Raw genomic sequence first — 24,827 nt, 5'->3', positions numbered from 1 at the left:
TTATTGTTTTCCTGGTTATACCAAGAGTCGTTGCTTTGAAATTGTGGGATATCCAAACTGGTGGGACCAGTCTTATTGAAGTGAGTGCATTTGAAGGTTGACTTATCAATATTAGGGCTTGTCTTAGGATGGTTGATCGCTGTCGGACTACCATAGCGACAAAATATCCACGATTTTAGTTCCATGGCTCTGATACCATCTTCAAATTGATAAATGGTAGTTTTTTTCATTCATACTTTCATTCGTTCATGTACAGAGTATATATAGAGGGTAATCATCATTCTAAGAATGGGAAAGAATGATACAAGGAAAGAATGATATAAGGAAATAACAACTAATATCCTAATATCTCAACTTTCCTAATATCTCAATACTCCTAGTATCTCAATATTCCTAATATCTCAATATTTATAATATCTCAACTTTCCTAATATCTAAACATTCCTAATATTTCAACACTAAATGATATAAGGAAAGAATGATATAAGGAAAGCATTCCTAATATCTCAACACAAAGCGCCCTGTGGACCCTCACCCGATCCACCGGACCGACGCGACTCGCTTTTAAAAGAAAAGAAAGAAATGAAAAAGTTGGTGTTTTCCAGTTTTGAAAAACCCGTCCCCAGTGAGGAACAGTGTTGTTTGGAGTCGCCACTTACTTTTTATTTTTGTTTTTAAAATGGGGAAAATTAAGTAAGAACAAAAACCCCTAATGACCCCAGTATGGAAAAAGCGGTCTATGAAAACTAGATTCTGGGTCCGGGGATCAGGTTACCCGTTGGGAAGGTACCTCATGCGAGGTAGCACCCCTCTAGGCCCGGAACTCGGTCTCTACTAATGAATTGGGTATGTGGGAGCATATGGGTCAAAGGTCAAATGAAACCCTAAGCTAAATAGAAGTCATGAATCACACAATCCTAATTGGTATTTGGCATGCATATGAATTCAACCAAACAAAACAATGGGTGCGTACCTGTGGTCCCTAGCCAAGCGCTGCATAAAAGGTCAGCCAAACACAGATAAACACATAACAAACATTCAAGATTAAGCACCATGCATGCATATGAATTCAACAACCAAAGCCAACGATGCGTACCTGTGGTCCCTAGCCAAGCGCTGCAGCAGAGGGTGAGTCAATCACGCAACATGTATTCAAAATCAAGCATCAAAGCTTGTGCCAAAAAAGGAAGATAACTGGTTGAAATGAGGTAAGGGACTCCCCAAATGTCATACAAATCGAACTAGACTCATCTAGACCACACCAACCATAACTTCCAAATTGCCCATACTAACTGAAATCAAACACTGACTTAAACCTTCAAGATGGCTCACAAGTGCCCTATAGCAAATGGGTTTGAGCCCCCCATGGATAAGGGCTCGAAAAATGCCAAAATCAAAGGCTACCTAAAGTCCTCCAATAGAACAGGTTGAACTAGTTCTCAACTGGTACAACCTATTGATAAAAAATCCCAAATTTGGTCAAAAAGTTCCTAAGTGATTAAGGAAGAAAACAAAAGAAACGGTTCTCAATTCTGAGCTTGGATGAGTGAGAACCGGACAAAGGAAGGCAGGTGTTCCTCATGGCTGACAGAGGCTGCCAGCTATGGTGATGAACCGGTTGAACCGGTTCCAAACCGGTTCATCCGGTTGGTAAAAAATCCCAAATTCAGTCAGAAAGTTCCTAAGTGATTAAGGAAGAAAACAAAAGAAACGGTTCTCAATTCCGAGCTCGGATGAGTGAGAACTGGACAAAGAAAGGCAGGTGTTCCTCATGGCTGACAGAGGCTGCCAGCTATGGTGCTGAACCGGTTGAACCGGTTTCCAACCGGTTCAGCCGGTTGATAAAAAATCCCAAATTCAGTCAGAAAGTTCCTAAGTGATTAAGGAAGAAAAAAAAAGAAACGGTTCTCAATTCCGAGCTCGGATGAGTGAGAACCGGACAAAGAAAGGCAGGTGTTCCTCATGGCTGACAGAGGCTGCCAGCTATGGTGCTGAACCGGTTGAACCGGTTTCAAACCGGTTCATCCGGTTGGTAAAAAATCCCAAATTCGGTCAGAAAGTTCCTGAGTTATTAAGGAAGAAAAAAAAAGAAACGGTTCTCAATTCCGAGCTCGGATGAGTGAGAACCGGACAAAGAAAGGCAGGTGTTCCTCATGGCTGACAGAGGCTGCCAGCTATGGTGCTGAACCGGTTGAACCGGTTTCAAACTGGTTCATCTGGTTGATAAAAAATCCCAAATTCGGTCAGAAAGTTCCTAAGTTATTAAGGAAGAAAAAAAAAGAAACGGTTCTCAATTCCGAGCTTGGATGAGTGAGAACCGGACAAAGAAAGGCAGGTGTTCCTCATGGCTGACAGAGGCTGCCAGCTATGGTGCTGAACCGGTTGAACCGGTTCATCCGGTTGGTAAAAAATCTCAAATTTGGTCAGAAAGTTCCTAAGTGATTAAGGAAGCAAAAAAAAGAAACGGTTCTTAATTCCGATCCCGGATGAGTGAGAACCAGACAAAGAAAGGCAAGTGTTCCTTATGGCTGACAGAGGCTGCCAGCTATGGTACTGAACCGGTTGAACCGGTTTCAAACCGGTTCAGCCGGTTGATAAAAAATCCCAAATTTGGTCAGAAAGTTCCTAAGTGATTAAGGAAGAAAAAAAAAAGAAACGGTTCTCAATTCCGAGCTCGGATGAGTGAGAACCGGACAAAGAAAGGCAGGTGTTCCTCATGGCTGACAGAGGCTGCCAGCTATGGTGCTGAACCGGTTGAACCGGTTTCAAACCGGTTCATCCGGTTGGTAAAAAATCCCAAATTTGGTCAGAAAGTTCTTAAGTGATTAAGGAAGCAAAAAAAAGAAACGGTTCTCAATTCCAATTCCGGATGAGTGAGAACCAGACAAAGAAAGGCAAGTGTTCCTTATGGCTGACAGAGGCTGCCAGCTATGGTACTGAACCGGTTGAACCGGTTTCAAACCGGTTCAGCCGGTTGATAAAAAATCCCAAATTCGGTCAGAAAGTTCCTAAGTGATTAAGGAAGAAACAAAAAGAAACGGTTCTCAATTCCGAGCTCGGATGAGTGAGAACCAGACAAAGAAAGGCAGGTGTTCCTCATGGCTGACAGAGGCTGCCAGCTATGGTGCTGAATCGGTTGAACCGGTTTCAAACCGGTTCATCCGGTTGGTAAAAAATCTCAAATTCGGTCAGAAAGTTCCTAAGTGATTAAGGAAGCAAAAAAAAGAAATGGTTCTCAATTCTGATCCCGGATGAGTGAGAACCGGACAAAGAAAGGCAGGTGTTCCTCATGGCTGACAGAGGCTGCCAGCTATGGTGCTGAATCGGTTGAACCGGTTCATCCGGTTAGTAAAAAATCCCTAATTCGGTCAGAAAGTTCCTAAGTGATCAAGGAAGCAAACAACAACAATCATGTGTGGCCTTTATTATCCACACCCAAGCAATACAATCTTCATATCAAAGGGAAGAAAAGATGATGAGGAAGGAGAAAAAGCATATGAAGACGAGGAAGATAAACTGTAAGTAAAGAAAATTCAGCATGCTTACCTCAGAATCTCCACCAAATATGATCCGTGCATGCTGATGATGACTTCCAAAACTGAGAGGCTGTCACTCTCCTCTTCAAAAAAAACCACAGTGCTGAAGCTTTCCCCCACACTCTCAACTCAGAAGATGCTGCTGACCTTTTGTTTTTCTCACCAGCAAGATTTCCCCTCTCCAAAATGTCCAAAGGTCCTTTGCTCTCCTATCCTCTCACCTTTTATACTCATAACCCTCTTAGCATTTGAGCCTCCTGGGTTCCTTCCCCTTCAGCACCGAAATTCCCTTCATCAGCATGGGAACCACACCCCTCATTACTTTTCTTAGACTTACAAGGCCAGCTCACTCCCTTCAGTTTTTTCAGCTTGCTTCACCACCAAGAATCCATATGGATTCGTGGTGGGCTGCAAGGAACCCAAACCAAGGCCCAAAATGGACCCACAACATTGCCCAAAACCGATCTAGAGCTTATGGGCCTGAGCCATGTAGGATTTGGGCCTCAAAATTACTAGAATTAGTGTTTTACCTCAGCTGACTCAATGAACCGGCTGAACCGGCTGTACCGGATGCCAACTGGTCGAACTGATGGAAAAAAATTCTGAAAATTTGACATAATGTTCCTAGTAGAGTAAGGAATCCATTAAAAAAAACGGTGCATGATTCCAAGTTCGGAAGAGGGAGATATGATCAAAACAATTACCAAAAATCAGTGTTCTACACCGGCTGACTCGATGAACCGGCTGAACCGGCTGCCAACCAGCCGATCGGTTGCAAAAAATTTTGGAAATTTTACACAATGTTCCTGGAAGAATAAGTAATCCATAAAAATAAACGGTTCTTGATTCAGAGTTTGTATGAGGGAGATACAATCAAAACAATCCCAAGTGCTCCGAACCTCAACATGCCCCTATAAACCCCAACTAAGCTAAAACATCGGGATGACCCCACTTCCTTCCTATAGCGTGATGTGAATGACTAGTAAAATGGCCATGGTGACCCTCCGAAATGAACCACATATGCACCACAATGGACCACACACAAACCCACACGAGGCTCGGACACCGACTAAGCCCAAAAGGGGCCCAAGTGGTGCCATATGCGAACGATGGGTGGATGTGACACCCGAAGGATAAATGCCAGTGTCGAGGGACAAAATTGAGGGTCTACAAATATGCCCCTCTTCAGTAGAGTGAATGAACGAGTGAATTGTGAGTGCAAAGTGCATGTAATGCAAGAGTGAAATGAACTCTAGTGAAGAACCCAAATGACCAACAATTTTGTTCCCACCCAACAATAAAGAAGGTTAAGGGAAATAAGTCATGCTGACTGAATGGACTATGGGATCTAGGCACGATGTCGGAGAAAGATAAAAGGAGACCCGATCATGATGCTGGGAAAGATTAGGGATTTGATCCAAGCAAGTATTGGAGAAGGGTTCGGGCAAGTACCGAAAAATGGTGGAATCCGGGCGAGTACCGGAAAAGGGTTAGGGCAAGTACCGAAAAATGGTGGAATCCGGGCGAGTACCAGAGAAAAGTCCGGGCGAGTACCGGAGAAGGTTCCGGGCAAGTACCGGAGAAGGTTCCGGGCAAGTACCGAGAAAGGTCTGGGCGAGTACCGGAGAAGGGTCCGGGCAAGTACCGAAAAAGCTTTGGGTGAGTACCGGAGAAGGGTTCGGGCAAGTACAGGAAACGGGTAAAATTCGGGCGAGTACCGAAAACGGGTAAAATTCGGGCGAGTACCGGAGAAGGGTCCGGGCGAGTACCGGAGAAGGTTCCGGGCAAGTACCGGAGAAGGGTGGAATCTGGGCGAGTACCAGAGAAGGGTTCGGGCAAGTACCGGGAAAGGGTTGAATCCGGGCGAGTACCAGAAAAGTATGAAATCCGGGTGAGTATCGGAAAATGGTGGAATCCGGGCGAGTACCGGAGAAGGGTCCGGGCGAGTACCGGAAAAGGGTGGAATCCGGGCGAGTACCGGAGAAGGGTCCAGGAGAGTATCGGAAAATGGTGGAATCTGGGCGAGTACCAGAGAAGGGTTCGGGCAAGTACCGAAAAAAGGGTGGAATCCGGGCGAGTGCCGAAAAAGTGTGAAATCCGGGCGAGTACCGGAGAAGGGTCCGGGCGAGTACCGAAAAAGGGTGGAATCCGGGCAAGTACCGGAGAAGGGTTCGGGCAAGTACCGAGAAAGGGTGGAATCCGGGCGAGTACCGGAGAAGGGTCCAGGCAGGTATTGGAAAATGGTGGAATCCAGGCTAGTACCGGAGAAGGATCCAGGCGAGTACCGGAAAAGGGTGGAATCCGGGCGAGTACCGGAGAAGGGTTCGGGCAAGTACTGGGAAAGGGTGGAATCCGGGCGAGTGCCGGAAAAGTGTGAAATCCGGGCGAGTACCGGAGAAGGGTCTGGGCGAGTACCGAAAAAGGGTGGAATCCGGGCAAGTACCGGAGAAGGGTTCGGGCAAGTACAGAGAAAGGGTGGAATCCGGGCGAGTACCGGAGAAGGGTCCAGGCAGGTATTGGAAAATGGTGGAATCCGGGCTAGTACCGGAGAAGGATCCAGGCGAGTACCGGAAAAGGGTGGAATCCGGGCGAGTACCGGAGAAGGGTTCGGGCAAGTACTGGGAAAGGGTGGAATCCGGGCGAGTACCGGAAAAGTGTGAAATCCGGGCGAGTACCGGAGAAGGGTCCAAGCGGGTACCGGAAAATGGTGGAATCCGGGCGAGTACCGGAGAAGGGTCCGGGCGAGTACCGGAAAAGGGTGGAATCCGGGCAAGTACCGGAAAAGGGTCCGGGAGAGTATCGGAAAATGGTGGAATCTGGGCGAGTACCAGAGAAGGGTTCGGGCAAGTACCGGGAAAGGGTTGAATCCGGGCGAGTACCAGAAAAGTATGAAATCCGGGCGAGTATCGGAAAATGGTGGAATCCGGGCGAGTACCGGAGAAGGGTCCGGGCGAGTACCGGAAAATGGTGGAATCCGGGCGAGTACCGGAGAAGGGTCCAGGAGAGTATCAGAAAATGGTGGAATCTGGGTGAGTACCAGAGAAGGGTTCGAGCAAGTACCGAAAAAAGGGTGGAATCCGGGCGAGTGCCGGAAAAGTGTGAAATCCGGGCGAGTACCGGAGAAGAGTCCGGGCGAGTACCGAAAAAGGGTGGAATTCGGGCAAGTACCGGAGAAGGGTTCGGGCAAGTACCGGGAAAGGGTGGAATCCGGGCGAGTACCGGAGAAGGGTCCAGGCAGGTATTGGAAAATGGTGGAATCCGGGCTAGTACCGGAGAAGGATCCGGGCGAGTACCGGAAAATGGTGGAATCCGGGCGAGTACCGGAGAAGGGTTCGGGCAAGTACTGGGAAAGGGTGGAATCCGGGCGAGTACCGGAAAAGTGTGAAATCCGGGCGAGTACCGGAGAAGGGTCCAGGCGGGTACCGGAAAATGGTGGAATCCGGGCGAGTACCGGAGAAGGGTCCGGGCGAGTACCGGAAAAGGGTGGAATCTGGGCAAGTACCGGAGAAGGGTCCGGGAGAGTATCGGAAAATGGTGGAATCTGGGCGAGTACCAGAGAAGGGTTCGGGCAAGTACCGAAAAAATGGTGGAATCCGGGCGAGTGCCGGAAAAGTTTGAAATCCGGGCGAGTATCGGAGAAGGGTCCGGGCGAGTACCGGAAAATGATGGAATCCGGGCAAGTACCGGAGAAGGGTTCGGGCAAGTACCGAGAAATGGTAGAATAGGGGATCGAACTCGGGCATGATACCGAGGAACCATCGAACTAAAAGGAGGTAGGGATGCCATTACTAAGGCTCAAAACACCTAAACAGACAGGGGATGCCTTAAAACAAAACTCAGAGCAAAATAGGGGGACTCAAGATGCAACCGCTGACATGCTAACCTTGATAACAAAAGGGGTATGCCCTAGTATGACGTCCAAGGACTGCCAACAGATGACTCGAAGAAGCCAGAAATCAAACACCTTCATCATGAAAAAAGAAAGGGGTATGCCCCGGTGTAACACCAGAAAACGTTGATAAATGACAAGCGAGAAATCACAATCACCACTAACAAATGGAAAGAAGAGGGTATGCCCCTATAGGACAAACTCACAAATGTGACCAAGGGTGAAAGAAAGGAGTTATGCCCCAGTCTAAGATATCAATATCATGTCAGAATCCTATAACCGCACATATGGTTAAAGTCAGAGAGCTGAAAATATCACAATCATCCATTTCTAAGGGAAAAAAACCCTCCACTCTAATCCACAACATCCAATATCCACAAAAACTGATAGGGGATATGCCCCAGTGTGTACATCTGAAACTCAAATATGTTAATGAAAACTTTGGAATACATCACTGAAGACCCACTCATTTGAACTAACAAACAAGACAATGAATGGGGTATGCACCCCTGCTGGGTCGATGAATACCGTGAATCTGATCTCGGGTCAGACCTCAAAAGCACTCTGCTATATGAAGAAATTGGGCTGAATGCGGGGCTTACTCAAACTTTGATGTCCATAACATTGCTAGGCGAAACGGAATGCCTGCGTACATGTATAAAGAGCCAAAGCCAGCATGCAAGGATGGGAGCATGCCCTAGTATAAACGTGTCAAAACATCAGGTAAAGGTGCCCTCAACGGTCCCAACTCTCTGTATCATCTATCTCTGATCATGGACCTGAGGCAAGTAAACTGAATGGAAAGACAATATGTGACCCTCGATATCCCCCGAAGTAATGGAGACCTGTCAACATCCCATACTTAATCAGTAGACGAAGCCTATCCTAATGAACCGCATCGAAGCAAACACGAGATCTCATGGCCTCAGGGTGGTCTTACGACTCGGACCGTAATGTAGGCCAGGGGTAAAAGGTGAATGAAACGATAGGAAACAAAGGCCCAAATCTCCCAATAGATAATGCCAAACCCCTGTGTGCGCAATGTCAAATATCGCAGAACCATGTGAGCAAGGTGACTCAACCCTGCATCTAAATAAAAAACAAACAATAGGTGATACGCACCAAAGAACTCATCGTTCATGAAGTGAAACGACGATCGACGAGGATAGAAGCAGACGAAAAGGGACAAAGTGAATGATGAATGGGTGTAGAAGAAAATGGAGAAACCAACTGGGATACAAATATAGCAATATGTGACAACGAAGAACAACTCATCCTAAGAACGCCAAATCAAATCAAGTCACTATATGATGGGAATGGTGATGTAGACAATGATCCAAGGGCCTAGTGCCAAGGAAACCCAAACCTCACTCCCAATGTGTCGCCCAGATCCATGGTGAGAAGGATCGTACAATGCTCTCATCTGACTCTTAAAGGAAAAAGAAATCTCTCAAACCCAAAACCACATCTGATGATCCCAAGTATATCAACGAATACCAAACAAGCATAATTTTTCCTTTTTTTCATTTTTATTTTATTTTATTTTTTCCTTTTCCTTTTTTTTTTTTTTTTTTTTTGGGCCGAATTCCATATTATCACAATCCAACAAAAAGAACCCCAAACCTCCAATCTTCACCGACCCCTTCAACCTAAGAATCTTGGATCAAAGCCTACAGGCGGAACAAAGGGTGTGACAAACCTGACTGGTAGCTCTTGGACGAAAGCGCATCATCATCACACAAGGGAAAACAGAAGCGAAGTGAATAGAGATGATAGAAACTGGACTAACAGGTAGACGGTGTGAAGATGCAAAATGGAGACGAAAAGAAACAGGTAATGATGCAAGAAAGAACAAACGAAGAATGACACCATGCCCACAATGCTCATAAATCCAATCAATAAATACAAAGCGCACAAGGGTAGGCCCCCAACCCAGGTCAGAAAAGGTATGCAAGGCTGAATGAAAGAAAATGCCATAATAAACCACGTGAGGCTCAATGGGCTAGTCTCACGCATAAAACTTCTTCAACTGATCCACATTAACTGGCTCTGTGAACTGATTTCCGTCTAGGTCTGTCAACCAGGCAGCTCCCTCTCGAGTCAGATCTTGGATGACATAAGGCCCGCTCCAACTCGGTCTAAACTTGCCTCTAGGGTCGCTGATCAATCCCCTGAGGACTTTCAAGACTAGGTCACCTCTCTGGAATTTCCTAGGCCTAACCCTCTTTCTGAATGCACGGGTCATCTTCCTCTGATAGGCCTGAACATGATCTATCGCCCTCAATATCTTCTCATCCAACAGGCTAAGCTGATCATAACGAGCCTGGGCCCATTCGGCCTCGGATATATGTTGCTCTAGTGCTACTCTCAAAGATCTCATCTCAATCTCAATAGGTAGCACTGCCTCTATACCATACACCAAAGAATACGGGGTAGCTCCAATAGAGGTACGAAAAGATGTACGATAAGCCCACAATGCGAAAGGGAGCTTCTCTGACCAATCCCGAGAGGTCTCGACCATCTTTCTCAAAATCCTCTTGATATTCTTATTTGCGGCCTCAACTGCTCCATTAGTCTGTGGCCTGTATGCAGACGATCTGTGATGCTGAATGCCATACTCTTGAATCAACGCGTCCACCTCGCCCTTGAAATGCACCCCTCTATCTGAGATCAACTCATGAGGGACCCCGTATCGGCAGATAATATGCGATCTGATGAACTTGGCCACTCTGGCCGCTGTCAACCTAACATAAGAAGCAGCTTCTACCCACTTGGTGAAATAGTCAATGGCAACCAAAATGTACTCATGCCCACTGGAAGACTTGGGCGAGATCTTCCCAATAATATCAATACCCCATACTGAAAATGGCCAAGGGGATGCAAGTGCATGCAACTTAAAAAGTGGCACGTGTATCAAGTCTCCATGCATCTGACACTCCTGACATCTCTATACAAACTGGCAACAATCTGTCTCCATGGTCAACCAAAAGTAGCCAGTCCTCATGATCTTACGTGCTAGCATATGACCTCCCATTGTGGGCCACAGACCCCTGCATGAACCTCTCTCATCACTCGATCTGCAGATGCACGGTCTAAACATAATAATAACAAGCCATCAGGTGATCTCCTATACAGCGCATCCCCGTAAACAACAAATCTGGTGGCCAACTGTCTCAATGCTCTCCTATCCTTGGCTGAGGCTGACTCTGGGTAAGCGCCGCATGACAGAAACTGATAAATATCATGATACCATGGCAGTTCAATCTGATCCTCTATCTCTCCAATCAGACAATAGTAAGCTGGTGCAGACCTAGTCTCAATCAGCAATGGCCTAACATTCACCCCCGCAGGGATCACAATCAGAGAAGCCAAGGTGGCTAATGCATCGGCAAACTGATTCTCCGCCCTGGGCAAATGTATATACCTTAACACATCGAATCTATCAATCAACAGGTCCAAGTAAGCATGGTAGGGTTTCAGCTTCTCATCCCGTGTCCTCCAGATACCCTGAGTCTGCTTTATAACCAAGTTGGAATCCTCGTGGATCTCCAACTGTCTAATGCCAAGATCAAGTGCAGTCTCCAAACCTGTAATGCAAGCCTCATACTCTACAATATTATTCGTCAACCGGTGATGATCAGAAAATGCTAACCGGACTGATCTGGGGATATGATCACCCTGTGGTGATATTAATAAGATACCAATGCCAAACCCCGACTGATTGGCGGCACCATCAAAGTACAACCACCACCCCGTAATACTAGTCATTGAAACAATCTGCTCATCAGGGAAATCATCATCAACTGATCGGTCATCGGATATCGGCAAAGAAGCTAGATGATCTGCAACAATGCTTCCCTTTACTGACTTCTGCGTGACATAATGAATATCAAACTCTGTCAACAATACCAGCCATCTCATGACCCTACCGGTCAGAACAGGCCTGTCAAATAGATACCTCAACGGGTCCAATCGTGAGACCAAGAGCACAGAATACTCTGTCATGTAATGTCTAAGTCTCCTAGTGGCCCAAACCACTGCTAAGCAAAGACGCTCAATCATAATGTACTTGCACTCATACTCAAGCATCCTTTTACTCAAATAATAGATGACTCGCTCCTTCCCCAAATCATCAAGCTGAGCTAACATGCATCCTAAGGCCATGTTTGAAACTGATAAGTACAGAAGCAAAGGACGCCCCGGTGTGGGAGGCACTAAAACCGGAGGAGAAAGGAGACACTCCTTAATCCTCTCAAAAGCGCGCTGACAATCATCATTCCAAACTATAGGCTGATTCTTCCTCAGAAGGCGGAAGATAGGCTCACAAATGTCTGTCAATCTAGCAATGAAACGACTGATGTATTGCAATCTACCTAGGAATCCCCTATCTCTTTCTCAGTCCTCGGGGTAGGCATGTCAAGTATGGCTCTGATTTTCTCTAGATCAACCTCTATACCTCGCTCACTAACAATGTGTCCCAGCAATTTTCCAGAAGTCACCCCAAAGGTACACTTCTTGGGATTCAATCTCAGCCTGAACTGTCTGATCCTCTCAAAAAACCTTTGTAAGGCTGCTAAGTGATCTGCCCTGTCTCGGGACTTTACTATCATGTCATCCACATAGACCTCGACATCTTTATGCATCATATCATGGAACAGAGTAGTAGCAGCTCTCTGATAAGTGGCTCCTGCATTCTTCAACCCAAATGGCATAACTTGGTAGCAGTAAGTACCCCACTCAGTAATGAAAGAAGTCTTCACCATATCCTCTGGAGCCATCAAAATCTGATTATACCCAGAAAAACCATCCATGAAGGATAACATCAGATGCCCTGCAGTGCTATCAACCAGCATATCAATGTGTGGAAAGGGAAAATCATCCTTAGGGCTGGCCTTATTCAGATCTCGAAAGTCAACACAAACTCTAACTTTGCCGTCCTTTTTAGGAACAGGGATGACATTAGCCAGCCACTCAGGGTACTCAACCACTAACGAGAAGCCAACACTGAGTTGTTTCTAAATTTCTTCCTTAACCTACAAACTCCATCGAGGGTATAGTCTCCTCAATTTCTGCTTAACAGGCCTAGCATGTGGTAAAATGGGCAGGTGATGCTGCACTATGGTGGGGTCAAGGCCCGGCATGTCCTCATATGACCATGAAAATACATCCAAGTATGACCTAAGTAGGTCAATCAATCTACTTCTCTCATCAGGAGATAGAGAAGAGCCAATCCTAATCTCCCTGGGCTGATCTAGTGCCCCAAAATCTATCAACTCTGTGCTACTAGAAATGGGTGTGACTTTCCTATCCTCTGTATCAGAATCACACTCTGACTGACCACCCAGTGGGTCATCTGTATCTCCCACATCATCAACATCATATATATGTGTCGTGGGTGCTGGTGGTGCAATCAAAGGAAAATGTTGTGACACATTCAAGTACTCGAAAATACTCATATCATTATTACCATCAGAAATATCATCAAAGCGGGTGACAAACCCGGACATAGTGTCAAAAGAAAGAGGTGGGTCCACAGAGTCGGACGCTCCCTCAACAGAAGCAAAATCAGAAGTAACGACATCAAGGACTAACTCATCATCAAGTACGGAAACTCCAGATATGTCAAAAACAGAAAGGGGCCCGTGTGGGGCTGCATCAAGGATACGACCAATGCCTATAAAATCCATATCATCAGTGTAGGCATCAGGAATAGAGTCATCCTCATCAGTCTCGAGTACAAAAACTCCGAACATATCGAAAACAGTATGGGGCCCGTGTGGCGCTACATCGAAGATACGACCTATGCCGATCATGTCCATCTCATCAGTGCCATATCCAAAATCCATAGGTAGGTCATAGTCAGGGACCTCATCGGGGAAACACATAGAGAACGTACTAGCTTGGTCCGGTGATGAGGGCGTGACTATCATGGCACCAGGTGCCTCAGTAGTCTCGGTGTCCAAATGAATCTGACCCAGGGCCTGCTGGATGTCCTGAATCCCAACTGTCTCTGGAATGTGAACAGTCCCCTCTGTGCGAGGTGTATGCTCTGAACCCCTAATGAAGTAGTCGGCCAACTGGAAGGTGTATGGGCGGAGGGGATAATCAAATGGAATGTCAGACATGCGAGCCCTCACCCTATCCCTGTGCAGCTGTGACATATAACGCGCATCAGCCTCTGTGGGTATGTAACCTAATCCGTAGGGCATGTCGTGATCAACTGTGAAAGTAAACTCGTGGGGCCCCTGCTGGCGGCGACCCAATCCCATACCAGGCAAATAAGACATGCCTCTCATCATGCTGAGCACCAAAGTGCTGCTGTGCTGGTCAAATGACATAGGTACCATATCTCTGCTGCCATCCTCTAAGCTGACAACCTGAACCTCATCGAACGTAAACCCGGTCAAATGTAAGTCATCCTCACTGTGACTGATATGTAATACTGGCTCAGACGAAGTGATAATATCTCTATCAGACTGTATCGTGATAATGCGCCCCTCGTGTATGAACTTCACCTTCTGATGAAGGGAAGATGGTATAGCACCAGCCTCATGAATCCACGGGCGGCCAAGAAGCAGGTTAAAGGATGACTGAATCCTCAAAACCTGAAATACTATGGAGTAACTAACTGGCCCAGTCATGACATGTGTACTGAGTGTACCCATAACTGTCCTCTGAGTCCCATCATAAGCTCTAACAGTCTGTGTAGAAGGCCCAAAATCATCTGGTGAAAACCCAAGCGCAATGGCAATAACCAATGGACAGACGTTCAGGGCAGAGCCGTTGTCCAATAGAACAGACGGCACCCGACGGCCTAAACAAGCAACATCAATGAATAAGGGTCGAACATGATTTGATCCCTCTGGTGGCAAGTCATCATCAGAAAACACTATACATGTAGCTCTATCAGCTGTCAACATGTGAATAAGCCCCTCTGGGGTAGTAGCAGTGTCAACCCTAATCTGGCCAAGGGCTCTGACTAATGCATCTCTGTGTGTACTAGATGAGGCCAAAAGGCTCCAAATGGATATGCGAGCCTGAGTAGTGCGTAGCTGTCGTAATATCTCATCATCTTCTCTCTGAACCTCCTCTTTAGCAGCTATACCAGCAAATGGCCTGTCAACGGGTGGAGGTTGTGCTACCCTTCCACTCCGTGTAACTATCTGAACATCTCTATGAGGGGACCTATATTCCTCTGGGAACAGAATGAAGGGTGTCATAGGTGGCACATGCTATAAGTATACTGGTGATACTGGAGGCAGCCCATAAATCCTGTCCGGGGTCAAACTGAATGGCCTGGGGATGTGCTGTCTAGGTATATATCCAACAAAATCTGACTCCTCATATAGACTGATCGGCTGAGGAGCCTCCCCATCCCAACCCATCATAAATATCTCATCCCCTGCAAACTCAATCAAATGTACCCCTTCCGGGAGTGGAGGTACTGCTCTAGTGTCATGAGTAGGTAGCGGGTCTGTGGCTACACCCGGGCGCCCCAAATCAACCAAGCCTTGATCAATCAAATCCTGAATGGCATGTCTCAGTGCTGAACAACTGTCTGTATCATGGCCTGCTCTCTATTGGTAGGCACAGTGAAGATCTGTCCTAAATCCAGGGGGGGTAGGCTGTAGTGGTGGTCTAGGCGGTAGTGGGGCAATCAGTCCCCCCTCAACCAATCTCTGAAAAGCTCGGCTCAGTGGCATCCCAAGCTGTGTGAACTGTCTAACTGGCCTCGGTGGAGGCGGTGCTCTATACTGATGATGGAACTGCATAGGCGGCCTCTGCGGTGCCTGTGTAGCATATACCGGTTGTGGTGGCGGATGTAGATAAGTAGGCCCTACTGGCCTAATGGGAGCAACTGGTCTGTACTGATCATGTTGTATCATCTGATAAGGAGTGCCTAAAAACTGACTCTGAAACGGAGGACAACGTGAAAACCGATGTCCTATCATGCCAATAGTACCAACATCTGAGGGCCTGGGGCCTGATCCCGACTTCTTCCCCTTTGAGTCTGAAGGGGAAGAATCTGCCCATAAACCTCTAGATATACCCTCCTCAATGCCATAGAGGGCCTGCACTAATGAGCCAAAGTCTGTCTGAGGGAAGCCCATGAGATGCCTAGCAAAGCGGGGCTGAAGGCTGCGCATAATCATACTGATCTGATTGCACTCTGAAGGTCTATCAATAATTTGTGCTATCTTCTCCCTCCAATGGGAGATGAATGAAGTGACTGTCTCATCCGGCCCCTGCCTAAGGGCCTCTAACTCCCTCCGGGATACATCCACTATAGTATTGAAAGAATACTGTCTAATAAACTCCTGTCCCAAATCAGCCCATGTCCTACGTCTCGAAGGGTCCAATGAGGCAAACCAACGCTGAGCAGCACCACTCAATGACAGAGGGAATAACATAATCATTTGTGCCTCATCCAGTCTATGCCCACGCATAATAGTGCTGTATAACTGCAAGTGAATACGAGGGCACCCTATCCCCGTGTATCTCTCAATGTCTGGCATGCGGAACTCAACAGGCAAAGCTGCTACTGGCATATCATCATATCCATCCCAACCCATAATCCTATCAAAAACATGTAGTGATCTCATCCTCTACTCAATCTTATCAATACGAGCCTAGGTATCATCAACAATCTGTGCCGGTGCCACAACAGAATGCGGTGTAGTCTCAGTCTGACCATGCAACACAAATGCTCCAGCCTGGGGAGCTGACTGAACCGGTGGTGGTGGTAGTGGTGGAACTATGTAATCCTGTTGTATAGTAGGTCCAGATGGCCCAGATGGTGGTGGTGGTGGTGGTGGTGTGGTAGAGTCATGCTGGGTGCTCCCTGGAATCGGCAATGGCTGGGCCTGGTGCCCATCAATCCTCTGACCCAGTCCTAAGATAGCGTCCTTAAGTGACGCCATGGTATCGGTAATCTCAGCCAACTGGTCAACGGTAGCGTATTGAGGGTCCATATCTCTATGATCTGGTATCTGCTCTAACTGGCTAGGTGAATCTGATCCTCTAACCAGTCTATCTCCAATCCGGATCCAAGCTCGGGAACCCAGGTCGATCTCAATCAATAATCCTACAAAAGGAAAGGGGTACGTCAGTCCCCGTGACTATCAATCCTGAAATCAAACTAGGAACCTATAACTAAAATCTTCCGAGAGAATGAACTGACATGTGATGTCAATAGCTAAACTGATATACGGTTCCATAGGCAAGAACGGGATTCTGACATGGTGATACCTCAGGGGTAATGTGGCTCAAAAGTCAAAAAAAAAAAAAAAAAAGGCAAGTCCTAAAAGACTAGATGACTGTACCCACAGGGATACGCAACCTAAGGTCCTAACTAACAATCAATCAACAATCAAAGTGACATCCTGGCCACGCATGTATCCATGAAATCCAGCTCAGGGCTATACAGGTCTTCATTGCTCAGATATCCATCTTTTCCATAATGCTCCCAAACATTGATATAGCCCTTATGCTAGACCCTATTCCAAACCCCTAGCTTGGTCAAAGGTGAACAATTAGGAATGACTCCCAAGAAACACAAGCAATCCATGAGGAATAGTTGACCAAGACTAGTGATTCGGAAGTAAGAGGATACACACGTGCCCCACAAACACAAGCAGCAAGCAGTCATGCAAGGGAAGGAGCAGTCATACAGCAAATAGTCATGCACAAAGAGATAGCCTACCACACATCTACACGCAATCTAATCATCTAAGTCTAATCCCAAATGTCATAGCTAGATACCAATCAACAATGAGCAAGCATGCTAGAATCCAACAGGTGAACACACAAGCAACAACACATCACAGGTGCAAGCCACATACCAGCCAACTACATGATCATCAGTCATCTATGTAGCCTAAGAGTCTACTTATCAATGAACCATGTGCTCCGATATACCCAACTCAAGTTCAAGCTTGATCCTCTTATGAAACCAGAGATTCTAGGTTCGATCCCCAGTGGAGTCGCCAATTTGTGGACCCTCACTCGATCCACCGGACCGACGCGACTCGCTTTTAAAAGAAAAGAAAGAAATGAAAAAGTTGGTGTTTTCCAGTTTTGAAAAACCCGCCCCCGGTGAGTAACGGTGTTGTTTGGAGTCGCCACTTACTTTTTATTTTTGTTTTTAAAATGGGGAAAATTAAGTAAGAACAAAAACCCCTAATGACCCCAGTATAGAAAAAGCGGTCTATGAAAACTAGATTCTGGGTCCGGGGATCAGGTTACCCGTTGGGAAGGTACCTCATGCGAGGTAGCACCCCTCTAGGCCCGGAACTCGGTGTCTACTAATGAATTGGGTATGTGGGAGCATATGGGTCAAAGGTCAAATGAAACCCTAAGCTAAATAGATGTCATGAATCACACAATCCTAATTGGTATTTGGCATGCATATGAATTCAACCAAACAAAACAATGGGTGCGTACCTGTGGTCCCTAGCCAAGCGCTGCATAAAAGGTCAGCCAAACACAGATAAACACATAACAAACATTCAAGATTAAGCACCATGCATGCATATGAATTCAACAACCAAAGCCAACAATGCGTACCTGTGGTCCCTAGCCAAGCGCTGCAGCAGAGGGTGAGTCAATCACGCAACATGTATTCAAAATCAAGCATCAAAGCTTGTGCCAAAAAAGGAAGATAACTGGTTGAAATGAGGTAAGGGACTCCCCAAATGTCATACAAATCGAACTAGACTCATCTAGACCACACCACCCATAACTTCCAAATTGCCCATACTAACTGAAATCAAACACTGACTTAAACCTTCAAGATGGCTCACAAGTGCCCTATAGCAAATGGGTTGAGCCCCCCATGGATAAGGGCTCGAAAAATGCCAAAATCAAAGGCTACCTAAAGTCCTCCAACAGAACAGGTTGAACTAGTTCTCAACTGGTACAACCTATTGATAAAAAATCCCAAATTCGGTCAGAAAGTTCCTAAGTGATTAAGGAAGAAAACAAAAGAAACGGTTTTCAATTCTGAGCTTGGATGAGTGAGAACTGGACAAAGGAAGGCAGGTGTTCCTCATGGCTGACAGAGGCTGCCAGCTATGGTGCTGAACCGGTTGAACTGGTTCCAAACCGATTCATCCGGTTGGTAAAAAATCCCAAATTCAGTCAGAAAGTTCCTAAGTGATTAAGGAAGAAAACAAAAGAAACGGTTCTCAATTCCGAGCTCGGATGAGTGAGAACCGGACAAAGAAAGGCAGGTGTTCCTCATGGCTGACAGAGGCTGCCAGCTATGGTGCTGAACCGGTTGAACCGGTTTCCAACCGGTTCATCCGGTTGATAAGAAATCCCAAATTCAGTCAGAAAGTTTCTAAGTGATTAAGGAAGAAAAAAAAAGAAACGGTTCTCAATTCCGAGCTCGGATGAGTGAGAACCGGACAAAGAAAGGCAGGTGTTCCTCATGGCTGACAGAGGCTGCCAGCTATGGTGCTGAACCGGTTGAACCGGTTTCAAACCGGTTCATCCGGTTGGTAAAAAATCCCAAATTCAGTCAGAAAGTTCCTAAGTGATTAAGGAAGCAAAAAAAAAGAAACGGTTCTCAATTCCGATCCCGGATGAGTGAGAACCAGACAAAGAAAGGCAAGTGTTCCTTATGGCTGACAGAGGCTGCCAGCTATGGTACTGAACCGGTTGAACCGGTTTCAAACCGGTTCAGCCGGTTGATAAAAAATCCCAAATTCGGTCAGAAAGTTCTTAAGTGATTAAGGAAGAAAATAAAAGAAACGGTTCTCAATTCCGAGCTCGGATGAGTGAGAACCGGACAAAGAAAGGCAGGTGTTCCTCATGGCTGACAGAGGCTGCCAGCTATGGTGCTGAATCGGTTGAACCGGTTCCAAACCGGTTCATCCGGTTCGTAAAAAATCCCTAATTCGGTCAGAAAGTTCCTAAGTGATCAAGGAAGCAAACAACAACAATCATGTGTGGCCTTTATTATCCACACCCAAGCAATACAATCTTCATATCAAAGGGAAGAAAAGATGATGAGGAAGGAGAAAAAGCATATGAAGACGAGGAAGATAAACTGTAAGTAAAGAAAATTCAGCGTGCTTACCTCAGAATCTCCACCAAATATGATCCGTGCATGCCGATGATGACTTCCAAAACTGAGAGGCTGTCACTCTCCTCTTCAAAAAAAACCACAGTGCTGAAGCTTTCCCCCACACTCTCAACTCAGAAGATGCTGCTGACCTTTTGTTTTTCTCACCAGCAAGATTTCCCCTCTCCAAAATGTCCAAAGGTCCTTTGCTCTCCTATCCTCTCACCTTTTATACTCATACCCCTCTTAGAATTTGAGCCTCCTGGGTTCCTTCCCCTTCAGCACCGAAATTCCCTTCATCAGCATGGGAACCACACCGCTCATTACTTCTCTTAGACTTACAAGGCCAGCTCACTCCCTTCAGTTTTTTCAGCTTGCTTCACCACCAAGAATCCATATGGATTCGTGGTGGGCTTCAAGGAACCCAAACCAAGGCCCAAAATGGACCCACAACATTTCCTAAAACCGATCTGGAGCTTATGGGCCTGAGCCATGTAGGATTTGGGCCTCAAAATTACTAGAATTAGTGTTTTACCTCAGCTGACTCAATGAACCGGCTGAACCGGCCGAACCGGATGCCAACTGGTCCAACTGATGGAAAAAAATTCTGAAAATTTGACAGAATGTTCCTAGTAGAGTAAGGAATCCATTAAAAAAAACGGTGCATGATTCCAAGTTCGGAAGAGGGAGATATGATCAAAACAATTACCAAAAATCAGTGTTCTACACCGGCTGACTCGATGAACCGGCTGAACCGGCTGAACCGGCTGCCAACCAGCCGACCGGTTGCAAAAAATTTTGGAAATTTTACACAATGTTCCTGGAAGAATAAGGAATCCATAAAAATAAACGGTTCTTGATTCCGAGTTTGGATGAGGGAGATACAATCAAAACAATCCCAAGTGCTCCGAACCTCAACATGCCCCTATAAACCCCAACTAAGCTAAAACATCGGGATGACCCCACTTCCTTCCTATAGCGTGATGTGAATGACTAGGAAAATGGCCATGGTGACCCTCCGAAATGAACCACATATGCACCACAATGGACCACACACAAACCCACACGAGGCTCGGACACCGACTAAGCCCAAAAGGGGCCCAAGTGGTGCCATATGCGAACGATGGGTGGATGTGACACCCGAAGGATAAATGCCAGTGTCGAGGGACAAAATTGAGGGTCTACACGCCCAAGTCCATAAATCCTAAGCTTGACGTGTTCAACCAATCACCATTTGAGCAGAAGTAATGGGATCAAAGAAATATTCATACAAAATTAAGAAATTCAATAGTATGAATATTGGTTTCTAGAAGATGCTAGTGAAGGATTATCTATACCAAAAAGAACTGTATTTGTCATTGAAAGAGAAACCGGAGTGAATAGATGAAAATGAATAGAATTTACTAGCCCTTGGTGTGATTGGGTTAACCCTGTTCAAATCAATTGCTTTCAACATAAAAAACAAGAACACAACAATGCCCCTCATGGTTGCCCCTAACGAGTATGTAGGAACAAACTCTCTACAACAAAAAATGTACACTTGATTAAGAAGTGGTTTAATTTGAAGATGCTTGAGATGGGAATTTCAAACAACACTAGAATGAATTTAATGAGATGACAGATCAATTAAATTCAATTGATATTATATGGATGAGATTCAAACCCTATTAATCCTTGGTCAATTACTTAAGAGTTGGAAAGGTAATATCACCTTGATCAGTGGTTCATTTGGGAAATCGAAATTGGTGTTTTCAAAGGTAGTGGACATGATTTCGACTAAGGAGATCAGGAAACATGAAAAAGGATTTTCCAATTTAGGATGAACATTAAACATGGGAAGCAAAGGCAAAAAAAATAAAAATAAAGGTATTGGGCATAGTAGATCCAAGTCGAGGAATGATAAGTCAAAATCTAGAAATCTTAAGAATTCCTAGAATTAGGGGAGTAAGAAAGATATTGAATGTTGGTATTGCTGAAAGATGGGATACTATCAAAATGAGTGCAAGGCTATCAAAAAGGATAAGGATAGTAACAACAAAACCAATGCAAATGTTCTATTAGAAGAATCAAATGATGCTCTTATATACTCTTTAGAGGGCAAGACAAAATAATGGGTGTTGGATTCGGGGGCATTGTTCCATGCTACTTCAAGTAGGGGTTTATTTAAGAATTATGTCTCAAGTAAATAAAGGAAAGTGTATCTAGGTGATGACCAACTGTGTGATGTTATTGACAAAGGTGAAATGCAAATCAAATTGAATGAGTTTGTATTGAATCTGAAGAATGTAAGATACGTTCCAAACTTGAGGAAGAATCTTTTTTCTATTAGGCAACTGGCACTACTACAAAAATTGAAATTAATGACGCTTTATTTTATGACGCTTTCTAAAAGCGTCATTATTGAGGGTATACAATGACGCTTATAAGAAGTGTCATAGTTGTATTATTTATCTTGATACTTATTATAAGTGTCATTATTTGATGTCATCTTTTTCCTTATAACTGTGTATATAATGACGTTTATAAGAAGCGTCATAGTTTTATTATTTACCTTGACACTTATTATAAGCATCATTATTTGATGGGTATGTAATGACGTTCCTGAGAAGTGTCATAGTTGTATTGACTTTTAAAATTTTTGTTTTTAAGTTAACTTATACAAATTTTGATATTAGAATTTTATTCTATAAATTAATTATGGTAAATTGACATTCATATTAATGACATAAAGTTGCTACATTAAGGTTTTTTTAAAAAAATTTGGATATAAATAAAATAAAATCCTAATAAATTATTTTTTTATTGTTTGATATTAATTTTTTTATAGTTTGTATCAATACAATCTATTTTCATAAACTATTTTTCATTTTTATTAAATTAGAAATTATCTTATATTTCATTTAAAAATAATTTGTTAATTTATTTGTGGACCACAAAAAAGTGGCCTATTTTGAGCACTTGTTCGAGCCTTGGGCCACATTTATTGGGTTTAACCCTTTTATTTGAGAAGGTTTTATAGTTAATGAATATAAATTTGAAATTATTTAACTAAAATGAAATAAATTAATATTTAAATTAATTTAATGATGATTAGACTCACAATAAAACTAAATGCAATAAGAATATTTATAAAAACTTTCTAATATTTATGGGAATTAAGCTCATTCTATTAAATTAGTTTTTTTTTTTAAAATATCAATATTCAAATTAAACCAACATCAATCTAAAATATCAAATAATTAAACAATATAAATTCATTATGAATTCAATATATAAAAATTATTATTGGAAGATGAAATAAAGAATACTATTTTAATTTATTGAAAAAGGACATGTATGGTATTTTAGAATTTGTTATAAAGTCTCCCTTGAAAACCCTAACTTTTGGAAGATAAGAAAGAAGGGAGAGAGCCACCGTTTTTAGTGAGAAAGAAGAGAAGAGAGAAAAATGCAAGTTTTTCTCATCATGCCCAGATTTCATCAAAGGTTTGATCCCACTTCGTCCGTGGTCCGATCGAGCTGAAATTTGGAGGAGAGTTTCGTGACTCATTTATCTTCAATCTGAACGGTGAAGATCGGATTTGGAGTTTCAGAAAGTTATTAGAAAGAAAGAGGAGAAGAGAGAAAAACGTAGGTTTTTCTCATCATGCCCAGATTTCATCAAATGTCCGATCCCGCTTCGTCCGTGGTCCGATCGAGTTGAAATTTGAAGGAGAGGTTCGTGGCTCATGTATCTTCAATATGAACGGTGGAGATCGGATTTGGAGTTTTGTACAGTCATTAGAGGGAAAGAGGAGAAGAGAGAAAAACGTAGGTTTTTCTCATCATGCCCAGATTTCATCAAATATCCGATCCCGCTTCGTCCGTGGTCCGATCGAGTTGAAATTTGAAGGAGAGGTTCGTGGCTCATGTATCTTCAATATGAACGGTGGAGATTGGATTTGGAGTTTTGGACAGTCATTAGAGGGGGAAGAGAGAAAAACAGTGATTTTTTACATCATGCCCAGATTTCATCAAAGGTCCAATGCCGCTTTTTTCATGGTCTGATTGAGCTGAAATTTGGAGGAGAGGTTTATAAGTCATTAATCTTAAATTTGAACGGTGAAGATCGGATTTAGAGTTTTGGAAAGTCATCTTTCAGCCAAAAACAAAACCTTTATTTTATCAAAGATGACGCTTCCTGAAAGTGTCATTGTTGCCTAAGACATACAATGACAGAGGCGAAGAGAACGCTTTAGAGAAGCGTCATCTGTTACCTTTCTTGACGCTTAAAAAACGTCATTGTTTCCCATTTTTCTTGTAGTGTGGCAAAATATGGCTATGTGACAAGTGGAAAATCTTAAGGAGCGACGACTCTTGTCTCTGGTAAGAAGAGTGGTACTTGCTACAGGAAAACAATAGTTGTGGGTCTATTGCAGTTGTTGAAAGCAAAGAAAATTCAAATTTATGGCACTAGAGACTTGACCACATGAGTAATAAAGGACTAGAAACTATGCACTTAAATGGGAAACTATAAGGTTTGAAGCTAGTTGACATTAACATGTGTGAAAGCTACATACTTGAGAAATAGAGACTTCAAGAAAGTTAGAAGAACTTTAAAAGAAGAAAAACGTGAGTTAGTTCACATAGATGTTGGGGACTCACTTCAGTTTCATCAATTGGTGGAAAATGTTATTTTGACTTTCATTGATGATCATTTGAGGAAACTATGAGTATATTTTATAAGGTTCCCCTACTGGGCTTAAGCCATTTAATCTAGCCCAAAACGAGTCTTAATTAATTAATTAACTACAAAAGGTTATCTAATTAATCAATTAGCTCAATCCAAAGATCTTATTAACTATCCTTTGTACAACCTTGTGTGATTACCAAAATGCCCTTTTGCACAAGAGTGAACCAAGAGCTTATCTAACCCTCATAAATTGTGTCATCGTGGTATTTGAGCTCAGAGTAGGGACAACTAAGACCCATAAGATCATTGGCTCCCTTAGAATCCAATTTTAAAGTTGATTCAATATCCCACTACAGATAATCAACTGCACTCTAATGCCTTATGTAAATAACAATGAGGCAAAATTCAGGTTTGTAACCTACTATCTACTGCATGTAGACCCTCCATGAACTAGTGTTTGTAATCTAACAAGGTAGTGCAATCACCTATAAAGATCACCTCTCAAATCCTTGAGTTACAAATCTCACTTATAATGTGATCAACTGACATACTTTAGCTCCAAGGAGCATATGTCAAATCCCACTAAAGGAATTACTACGACCATAGATTTCATGGATCACCCAAGAGGACACGTTGTCTCAAACCCATAAGATATCATAGTGC

General features: G+C 44.1%; 1 protein-coding gene across 1 annotated transcript; it reads right to left on the bottom strand.

Annotated features, from left to right (window-relative positions):
- Positions 1–9,433: 9,433 nt before the first annotated feature.
- LOC100853095 (uncharacterized) lies at positions 9,434–11,589 on the bottom strand. Its single transcript, XM_010649297.2, has 4 exons — positions 10,474–11,589; positions 10,360–10,392; positions 9,980–10,258; positions 9,434–9,829 (listed from the first exon to the last, which is right to left on the bottom strand). The coding sequence occupies exons 1-4, from the start codon at positions 11,587–11,589 to the stop codon at positions 9,434–9,436; spliced, it is 1,824 nt and encodes a 607-aa protein (XP_010647599.2).
- Positions 11,590–24,827: the final 13,238 nt, after the last annotated feature.

The sequence above is a fragment of the Vitis vinifera genome, chromosome 3 (genome assembly GCF_030704535.1).
Source record: "Vitis vinifera cultivar Pinot Noir 40024 chromosome 3, ASM3070453v1".
In the NCBI taxonomy this organism is placed as follows: domain Eukaryota; kingdom Viridiplantae; phylum Streptophyta; class Magnoliopsida; order Vitales; family Vitaceae; genus Vitis; species Vitis vinifera.
Note: the sequence above shows the minus strand (reverse complement) of the source record. Positions and strands in the feature narration are given on the sequence as shown.

Excerpts from the sequence above, each read along its gene's own strand:
- LOC100853095 (XM_010649297.2), bottom strand. The coding sequence starts at position 11,589 with ATGGCCTTAGGATGCATGTTAGCTCAGCTTGATGATTTGGGGAAGGAG. Across the intron at positions 10,259-10,359 it reads TGTATAGAGATGTCAGGAGT|ATCTCGCCCAAGTCTTCCAG; the intron begins GTCAGATGCATG and ends ATTATTGGGAAG. Across the intron at positions 9,830-9,979 it reads CTAATGGAGCAGTTGAGGCC|GCAGTGCTACCTATTGAGAT; the intron begins GCAAATAAGAAT and ends TATGGTATAGAG.